Raw genomic sequence first — 10,536 nt, 5'->3', positions numbered from 1 at the left:
AATTATCAATAGGATTCAGCCCTATTAAAAAACGATATTCAGTAAGTATGTAATATTTTGATTTACTTCTGCATATATTTATGTTTTAAATCTGTTTAATGTGAGCTGAAGCTTTATCTTTTAAGCACAAGCTGCCAGAATGATTAGATCCAATTATATACAAAAGAAGAAAAGTCTTTGATTGTATGCAGAAGATTTGACTCATACAATGCAAATATTGATGTTTTAAAGGCAACTTTGCCTTGTAATCTAAAAAAATTTTAATAATTTATGTATATATAAGAGGTGTTCTACAAATCTCTAACAGCGCCAAAGCAAACCAAAAGCAATTGTTAAGGTTCTTGAAAACAAGCAAGCATCGCTTTCAATTGTCTAAAAAATTGTTGAGAGAATTTACAAAATGTAATAATCATTGAATTAAACTAAGTTTATTATTAAATTGAACAAAAATGCATAAAATAAATTTTTTATAATTTTGTTAATTATATAAAATACTTCTCCACCTAAAAGTGTTGTTGAAACTGGTAGAAAGTCAATTTTTTTGACTTCGAAAATATGTTCGAAAAACTAAATCTCTTGCATTTGAGGAACACCGACATTTCGAACGGTTGTTTTCAAAAGCAATTCTCTTCAAAAACTCTTAAGCTTTCTGGAACACACCTGTATAATATGAAAAGGCAGAAAATTATGTTGATTGTGTAAATTATTACAATATTATTGCATTTTTGGAATTTTAAAAAAAATTTGTGGTTGCAGATTTTTTAAACTCCCAAAATAAGTCCGAACATTAAATCACTTATAATTTACGTGAACCGAAAAATCGGTTGCTTGTTTTTAATATCTCTAGGGTGAAAACTCAAAATAAGTTAGCAAAAGATCTTAGTCATATATCACTGTGCAAGAAATATTAAAGAAAGGTAGTCAGCATACAAGAATTCTCAACTTAATCTATGTAGTACCTATAGAAGCTACACTATTGAGAACTAATAGTATTTCATTTTTGCCACAACTTGTAAATCTAAAGAACTCAAAGATCCTAAGTTTATGCATAGGTTCACTGGCAAGTTGTAGTCAACTTTATCACGGTGAGACAGTAGCGCCTGCAGTAAAATAAATCACAGAACAATGTCTTTAATCTTGGCGCCTGGAATTGCGCTCTGCGACCTGAGACAGTAGTTGCCACCTTTTGGTTGCCACTGCAGCCACGGCAGCTGTTGCATTGGCACTACAGCGAGCTGGGACGCCTAAACGCTTGCCATACATCATCGGGTATGCCAGACGCTTATGAGTGCCACGCCCACTTAGGAGTGTTTTGTCGCCTTAATTACTAGTCAACGGACGCAGCCGTGTGTCTATTTGTACAGCATGGCAACTGCAAAATCTCATTCTCAGCGCATTGCCTACAGTGTTGTTGCTTTGATGAATGAATGAAATGCGGCACAAAGTTGCACGTTGCACGTTGTTGACGCAACCCAGAGTCAGACTTATCATTTGTCAAGGAGTGCATTGAATGCACTCATAAGCGCCTGCGGGCTCCGCAGCGGAAGCTGTAATGAGTTATTCAAGTACCTACGAATGAAACGTCAATTCACATTCACAGTCGCAATTAACTGGCTCGACCTTTTCAACGAACCCACAAACTCACTTGCTCTAGCCACAACAGCTTTCACACACAACATGCACCCAATGTTGACGTTTTAAGCCACTAAAAATAATTTACGACTTTCTTAGGAATTTAAATTTCAACGCCATCGCTTTACCTCAGAGATTCAGATACAGATACTCAGTTCAGATACTCAGATACTTTTTCTTACCGCAACGCGAAAATTTATGTGTGGATTCGCATGTGTAGAACGTCTTCGGCTATTGCTACAACAACCTGTTTGTACACACTCCCCCACAATACAACAACCGCACTCACACATTTATATATATATATATATATATACATATCTGTACACACATATGTATGTGTGTATGTGTGTGTACTTGAAGAGGGCTTTTTATTTCCGCTTAGATAAGTTTATTTCATAAGCGACACTAAATTATATGCCAAGAATGTTGTTGTTGTTGTGGTTGTTTGGTTTGCTGGTAGACATCTTGCTTATTGTTCTACTGCTGCTGCTGTCGCTGTTATTGTAATTTATGCAAAAATATTTTCGTTGAAAAATACGATTACCAGAGCCCCAGCTCCTTGAGGCGGTACTCTCTCTCCCTCTCTATTTCTCACCCACTCCCATTTCTCTAACTCTCTCTCTCTCTCTTTCTCACTGCATGAGATGTAACTGCCATATCTGTTAGGGCTACAGTCTCAGTCCCGGTTTCAGTTTCTCGGCCCAGCACGTACAAATAGTTTTGATAAATGTTTGACTTGGTAAGCGCATGTTGGATTCTCCTTCGGATGAGTGCGGTTATAGAAGGGGTCATGAGAGATAATAAAATACACGTTTGCAGGTTGGGTATTAGCATAGAGTTACTCGAATCGTGTTCTGTTTTTCAAATGCCTTTAAAAAGTAGTTAATATTTTATACAGATTTTTTAAAATTCTATCATGTTTATATTACTTATCTTAATCTCAAGAACATATATCCACAAATTAGTATCTTAAAATACTAGGGAATTATTCAACTTAATTTTCAAATTGTACATTACCACTGCCAAGGAATTTCAGGCATGAAAGGATCTTCTAGTTTGTGACAAACTTTAATTGAAAGTACATCGTGTTGGGGCAACAAAAACACACAATCACGTAGACAAAAGTGACATCCACGAGACTAGAGACAGAGGCATCGAGCAAAAAAACACACACACTCAGCTGCAATGTCAAAAATGCAATTTCCTAAATAAATCTCTCTCCTTCGAAACACAACCCCCAAAATTTGCCATCGACTGCAACGACGCGTCGGTTGCAACAACAACAACAAACAATTCTGTCGTTGTTGTGGGCGTTGCCGAAAGTGAAGCTCCACTTAGAGAGAGTTGAGTGTAGTGGACTTGCAGCGTCTGCAAAATCTGCATAGACGCCTACTTTTCCTGGAGGAGAACTTGACTGCGCACAAAGCACTGCGCCAAGTCTCAGTCAGACCACGCCCCAAAGTGCAACAAAAAGGAGTTTTAAGGGTGAATTTAATAAACGAATTTAGACCTTATAACCAGCGTCAGTTGCATTTGCAAAATAAAGCCATTCCTACTCTTATCTTTGGAAATATGGAAAAGGCAACAACAAAGTTGACATTGATAATGCACAGCATCCTTTATAATCAGGGTTGTAAGTATGGGTTTTAGTAGTATTAGTTGGTCTTAGGAGCTTAGCCAGCAGGTGGAGATGGAAGTCTTAAAAGAAAGTTTAAAATTAAATAATTTCATAAATTGATTTCAATAATTAAAAATAGACAACTTAATCTTGTTATGTATTTATAATGTGTATTGAGTTGTTAAGCATAATTTTATTTATGTAGCAGTGTTCTTTTCATTTAAATATTAAGGCCTACAACTTTTCTATAATGCCATGCAAATATGTATAAATAATGAACAGCTGCTTATATAATATTATTATTTCATGGACTCTAAATGATTGATTTAAATTATATACGTATAATATTCTGCCGTACATCTAGAAGCTCCTTTGCTGCCGTTCCGCTGAGTGACTAATAAAGCACCGAAACCAATGGACCTACGTATGAGTATGAATATGAGTATGAGTATGGGTACTCATACGAGTACCTGCCTGTATAATCAAGGAAAGAAGTGAACGCTTAGCGTCTGCATTCGCGGCTATTAAGCCATAAACTGAGGGAATTATGCGCCGAGAGCGACGAAGGGTGTCTAACTTAAAGCCAGACTGAGACTCAGACTCTGGCACAGACTCAGAGTCTGAGGCAAAGACTGGGACTGTGAATGAAGACTAAAGACTGGGGACTGGCACTTCATGCTTTTAATTATTGTTTACATTAAATGGTCATGAGTCTGGCAAGTCCAGTGAGCATATTGGGCGTAATTCGCGTTTAAGCCACGACCGTGTACTTAAACAGCGATTAAGCCCAGCTCAGATCTGGCCAGATGTCTTGTAATTACTCGTACTGCTGTGAGAACATCTCATGTACTCATCCGAACTCCTATTAGTGGGGCAACAGGTCAATGTAGAGTACGTTTTACCTCAAGAGCCCGAAAATATGGAACAACATAAAATATTGACACTTCCTGTAACCCCTTTAATTCACTTTTAAATGTTGTGTCGACTTTTCAAAAGTTTTTAATTAAATACTGCAGAGTGCCGACTGTGTGTTTGTTTTTAAATTTCGCTATATCATCGTGGCCTGTGAAATTCTGCACACGTCATTTCCCATTGGCATGAATTTGCATTTTCACCAACTCATTTCAATATCCTTTTGCTTGTTTTCATTGAGTAAACGTTGTGGGGGGCGCACAGAAACAGACACAGACACAGACACAGACCTAGACCTAGACGACGACTACGACGAGGACGGAAGTCATTTATTTAATATGCGCCGACATTATCCTTTATTATGGCGGTTTTACATTTCTCTGCCTTATGAGCTGGCACGACATCCTGGCCTGGGCACTGACGAGCTGATTGGATCCCCACAGTCAGCTCAAAGTATACTCTGTTTGTAAGCGTGTTTGTGTTCCATGTGAATTCAATTTTCTTAATAGCTTGGTTGGATTTTTCACTTTTGTTTCAAAATCCATTAAGTACTTTAAAATTTTGGCATTGTGTTTAAAGAAATTGCTGAGAATCGATAAGAAAATGTCGACCATTTATATGTATTAAATATATTATGAATTAATCAATGTATTTATTGAAAAATAAATTGAGCTGAGTATCGAAATATTACACAAAAACTAGAATAATTATTGAATATTTTTCACAATTGCTCTTTATCTGCAGTCAATAACTAACAAAATTGGAATGGTCAATACACTTATTTATCTAAATCGTTTTATGACCAAAATCATTGACATTTTGACGCCCAAGGGTGCGAAACTTTTATTGTCTGGCGAAAAGTTTTTATTGGCAATCTTTTAGTATATTATTCGAATTGTACTTTAAGCATCTGCTGAAGTAAAAGAAAATTGTATAGCTACTTTCATTTGACTTTAGGCTAATCATTTTACCAACGACTCTTGCTAATTTCTTGTCAAGATTTATGACTCGAATGCGCAATTTAATAAATGTGGGCATATTTCAATATTGAATTGTGGGCGTTATACTGTTATTCAGGTCCTCCCTTCACTGAACTCACCCCTCACCCGGTGCATTGTCTTTCGAATTATACACAGATTTGTCGCGCTCATTCCTATCGGAGGGAGTTAAAGAGAGGGAGGTCCTTTTCTCTATGTGCAGCTCAGTGAGACGTTCGTATGTCACCAAATTCTCATATGTCTTCCCCCGTCATTCACCCCCTCCCAAACTAAATTTTGCCATTCACAAAGGGTCTTCAGCTTGGTTTCCTTTCGGGATTTTTCTTTTCTCAGCCATGGTCACATAAATCATTATTGTCGCTGCGTTTATTTTGACTTTGACAGCACTAATACTTATATATTTTGTTGAGTATCTGTACTTGTGAGAGTGTGTGTATGTGTGTGGCGAGACATAGCCATTATGCCATTTTAATGTCTGCTAAATTTGACTTTAAAATTATGCTCAAAATTGTGAATATTTATAGTTGATTCATTTATTCTTTCCATTCTCTGATTTCCCCTCTTCTTGTGACTTTTATCATAATCTCAGGCTACATTTGGGACCATTTAATTAATACATTTTATAAATCACAAGCATCCTTCAAGTCCAATCTCATCCTTTGCTACCATTTTCCATTTGTGCTGACTGCACCCACAACTTTTTATGCCGGACATCGTTGGACATTTGCTAAATGACCACAACACTTAGGCCAAGATTTATAATAGCCGAGTTGTTGTTTACTTTTCACTGCACACACACACACACAGATACAAAACTTGAAGGGGGTCTCGCAATGAGCACACTTCATTTAGCCGCATGCCTTTTGACCAAATGTCTCATCCCATTGGCAACCGTAAACCATGTCTCGCATACCGGACCAAATTACAAGCGTTGATTAGTTTGCTTAGCTAAAAAATGAAACACCACACCGAGTGCTGGATGAGTTTTAAGCACAATGTAAGCGCAAAAAAACAAGAGCAAGAGTTATTTGTAATAAATTTAAGTGTGCGCTCGGACTCTGACTTATACCAAAAGCAAAAAGGTAACACCCCAAGTTACAGTTTCTAATTTATGACAAATGCACATGTTCGTCTTAAAGTTCAGACCTGAACCTAGACCTGGTCTTCCCCCAAACAAAACTTATTTCTCAATGGGTTTTGTGGTTTCGCAACGCTCTGCTCTGCCGTAATTTTCAATTTACTAAAATTTTGCATACCAAAGTGTTGCGCAAATTTTTGTTGTGTTTTTAGAATTTCATTTTTTGCAACATGATTAATGGCAAAGCATTCGGATTGAAAAGTAAAACAGACAAAATATTTTTAAAGACTTTATTAAAATTAATAGCATTTTCCCAATTTGAATTAAATAACATCGAAAGCATAATTTAATTAATATAAATTTAATAAACAATACATAGCAAAAATAATATTATTTAATTTAATTTGATTTTATAAGTTGTTGACCATCCTAGAATTTAGTCATTATTTTTTAATGACAGAAAATAAATAAATAAATTTGTTTTACATTACAATATTTTAAGTACTGTAATAGGTTAAAGCCCAATTAATAAAATAATAAACAGCGCATTAATATTAATATTTTCACGGTATATTTTATTTTTAGCATTTATACCATCTTATGAAACAACTGCAGCCCAAAATAATTTAAATGAAAATCTATGCAATGCAAAAAGAATATTCTTGTTTATCTAAAATATAATTCAAGTTAAATTATAAAAAAAAAACAAAATTGTGGCAAAGATTTTGAAATAATAAATTTTCTATTCCCATTATTTTGAAATAAATGTATAGACAGTCAGAGTATTCAGAGTAATAAATCTAATCAGGCTCAACAATCTAAGGCACGCCTCTGTCGCAGGGTTTCTGGCATCTCATCAGTGCCAAAAACTATTTTCAATTACAAAACTGAAAACAGAGTGGAACACCTCCGAAATTCGTGTGGATTCGTAGATGTCGCAAAAAAGATGGCATAACAATTTAATCACAGCATGTGGTCAGAATATCAAATTTTCGTATCGAAAACGTATAACTCACAATGGCAACAGAAATGGGAATGGGAATGGCAATGGCAAAAGTCAGCAATTACTTAAAATGGCGCGGCGTGTGCTTGTCTCCAAAAAGCCGAGCAGCTTGCGCAAAAGGATAATAGTGCTGAGGCAAACAATTTGCTCAGTAGTTTGGAATGTGAACCGACTTGCCATGTATTTATTTATAGAGCAGCGTTTTGGTAGCATTCTGTGAAAACAGAAGACGCCCATAAATCACTCGACAGGGCCAGCTAAAGGATGTGAATTATATACAAGTAATTTGACATGCCCGTTCGCTTGTGGGCGCCAAGGACACGGGGGTTGCATGTATCCTCGTGTCGCGCGAGACGATGCCAGAGCAGCAGATAAGCATAACTAGCAAATATTTCGGTGACTTTTTTAGACCCCAACCAGAGAGTCACAAGTCACACGTCTATCTGATCTAGAGCTGTGACGATAGTCGTGCTTTTCTATGTGTCACGAATATTTATGAGAAATCTCAAGATACCAAATAAGCAATAGAAAATAAGAATATATTTTTACTAAATTTCACAATTCTGAATTTGTCACGTGCACATCTCTAACTGAATAGGTCTATGAAGACTCTTCATAGAAAAGTTTGAAATCTAATGTCAATTGACAATTTTTGTTCGTTTAATTTGAATATATTTTTTTGAGCATATATGTTTCAGAAATTAAAATTAAATTCAATAAACAATTTTTACTCAGTCGATCATTACTTAAGACTTTCAATTATTTTTGAGTCGAAAAATGTAATAAGAACCTAAATGCGAAAAATAAACAGTTATTAAAATAGATTTATAGTTGCTATATTTCCATAATTTTCAGAGAACAGGTTACATTCATTCAACTATAATATAATAAAAATAACTGAATGAATATGTGACAATGAATATACTCATAGCTTTGTCATGTTTTAATTAAAATCAACACTAGACACCAGTGCTTAAGAACATATATATATGGTATATGGATCGAAGTTCCTGTTCATTTTGAATTTCAAATCAGAACTTAGTACGAGTGTTTATTCCATTTCTGTGACTCTCTTTGTCTCTTTGTGGTCAGTCTGCACTCCGTAGTAATGGCTATTCATGAAATGCTTTTTAAAATTATGTCATTAACATTGCAACTTGCGCCGGGACTGGTTTGACTTTGACTGTGGCTCTAGATCTACCTGGATATGGGTTTCCAAAGACCCCAGCCGGTTCTACGAGTGAATTCTCGTACTCGTAATTATGGCATATTTTAATTGGCTGCATTTAGAAATTGCTATTGAAATAGTATTGGCATTAAATGCTTGTAAATAGCTGTGTACAATTATTTCATTAGATGCGGTTCTTAAATGAGATTCTGTCCATAACCGATAAGAAGAAAGACTCTAACTTAATATGTAGTAAAATATCGTTTAAAAGTTAATTTATTTAAGTGAAGTTATTTTCTTATTTTTTGATAAAATAAAATCGAATATAAAAGATAATAGTTTGAAGTTTATTTCATTATTAAAATTTGTTTGACAATATTACTACAATGTAAATATATTTTTCTCTCTTAAATACTCTACAATATAACTTACCGATTTTAAATAAATAGTTAATGAACTTAAATAAAATCTTATATATATATTTCCTTTAAAAAAAAAGAGAGCATATTATAAGATATTCTATGAGACGAATGAATTTACAACAGAACGAATTGAAATTTAAGTAAGCTAACTAAAGGTACAAAACTTGCTTCCACTCTATTAAAGCAGTTAGTTGTATTCCATTGAAAATGTGTCAAAAACTCGGATATTTTCTGCCGATGCTTGCGGTGTTTTGCCCGCTCTTTGTGAAAACAGCTAGTGAAGCGATTGATATTAACTCAAAAAATCTACATGATATACTTCACGGTAATGAGCTGGTGCTCATTCTATTCTATGCGAAAACTTGCAGATACAGCATGAACTTCATGCCAATCTTTGAGGCAGCCGCTCATCAGTTGCGATCGGCATTTGGTGAGGATGGTAAATTGAAATTGGGAAAGGTCGATTGTCTTGAGCATCCAGGATTGGAGAATCGATTTAATGTAGGCAAGTATCCCACAGTCAGGATCGTGCGATTTGGACGGGTTCGGCAGAAGGAATACCGAGGACAACGTTCGCGGGATGCAATTGTTCAATTTGTCTATAATGAACTTCGAGATCCTATAGATGAGTTCCAGTCAATGAACGATCTGCAGAAGCTGCCCAACCAGAAAAACATGATAATTGGATATTTTGAGCAAAAGGATCTTCTCGAATATGAAGTATTTCGGAAGTCTGCGCTTACCATGAGAGATCACTGCCAGTTCCATGCGAGTTTCGGTGAAGCGGCCATGTCAATGAGTTCATCTGGCAAAAATAAAATAAAATTCGTGCGGAATCTTGCCCATGATAATCAGGATTTGAATAACGAATATTCGGGTAGCTTGACAGGCTTCAGCGAGATGCTCCGTTGGTTTCAGGAGAAATGTAGGCCGCTAGTTAGGGAACTAACATTTGAAAATGCCGAGGAGATTTCCGAAGAGGGACGGCAATTTGTGATACTCTTTCACAACAAAAGTGACTCGAAATCGGTGCAGGAGTTTGAAAATGTCATAGAAGCAGAACTAATGAATGAATTGGATAATATAAACTTTCTCACTGCCGATGGTGCAAGCTTTTCTCATCCTCTTTATCATTTGGATAAATCGGAAGAGGATCTACCGCTCATAGTCATCGATTCGTTTGTGCACATGTATCTGTTTCCCAATTACTCGGATATTCATACGCCAGGCAAGCTTAAGGAATTCATTGGTAGTCTATTCTCCGGTGATCTGCATGTGGCATACCATTTAAAGGATGATTTAGCTGAGACAGTGCGAGAGGACAATCCGCAGGATGACCGAGGCGAAAATGAATTAACCTCTGAGGAGATAATTCAGGGTACAACCACACCTCAATCTGTATATAAATCAAAATTCAGGAAACTCTTGCCCTCAAGAAACAGATACACCTTTGCCAGAGAGGAATTGTAATACAAAACCAGTAGATTAAGAGTGAAATTCAGCAATTCTTTAATCAAAGAGATAAATGTAAAAATTTGTAGAGTCGAGTTTATTTTAAATGATTATTAATAGTTTTGCAATTGTTTAAATACATACATAAACTAAACTTAAATTTTCATTGAGTTATTTACGTATTTCTGGTGCCAATATTTAATCTCAAGTCGATACTGAAAATACTTGTGCAGAACCATATTTGTTGGCA

At 35.7% G+C, this 10,536-nt stretch overlaps 1 protein-coding gene across 1 annotated transcript; it reads left to right on the top strand.

Moving 5' to 3' along the window:
• Positions 1 to 9,209: 9,209 nt before the first annotated feature.
• Positions 9,210 to 10,304, top strand: LOC117792624 (endoplasmic reticulum resident protein 44). Its single transcript, XM_034632832.1, has one exon. It carries the CDS (start codon positions 9,210 to 9,212, stop codon positions 10,302 to 10,304), a length of 1,095 nt encoding a protein of 364 aa, XP_034488723.1.
• Positions 10,305 to 10,536: the final 232 nt, after the last annotated feature.

This window comes from Drosophila innubila, assembly GCF_004354385.1.
Source record: "Drosophila innubila isolate TH190305 chromosome 3R unlocalized genomic scaffold, UK_Dinn_1.0 2_E_3R, whole genome shotgun sequence".
NCBI classification, from domain to species: domain Eukaryota; kingdom Metazoa; phylum Arthropoda; class Insecta; order Diptera; family Drosophilidae; genus Drosophila; species Drosophila innubila.
The sequence above is the reverse complement of the archived record's forward strand: the minus strand, read 5'-3'. Positions and strand labels throughout refer to the sequence as shown.

What these genes read in the sequence shown, in the direction of transcription:
- LOC117792624 (XM_034632832.1), top strand. Translation starts at nt 9,210, where the DNA reads ATGAACTTCATGCCAATCTTTGAGGCAGCCGCTCATCAGTTGCGATCG.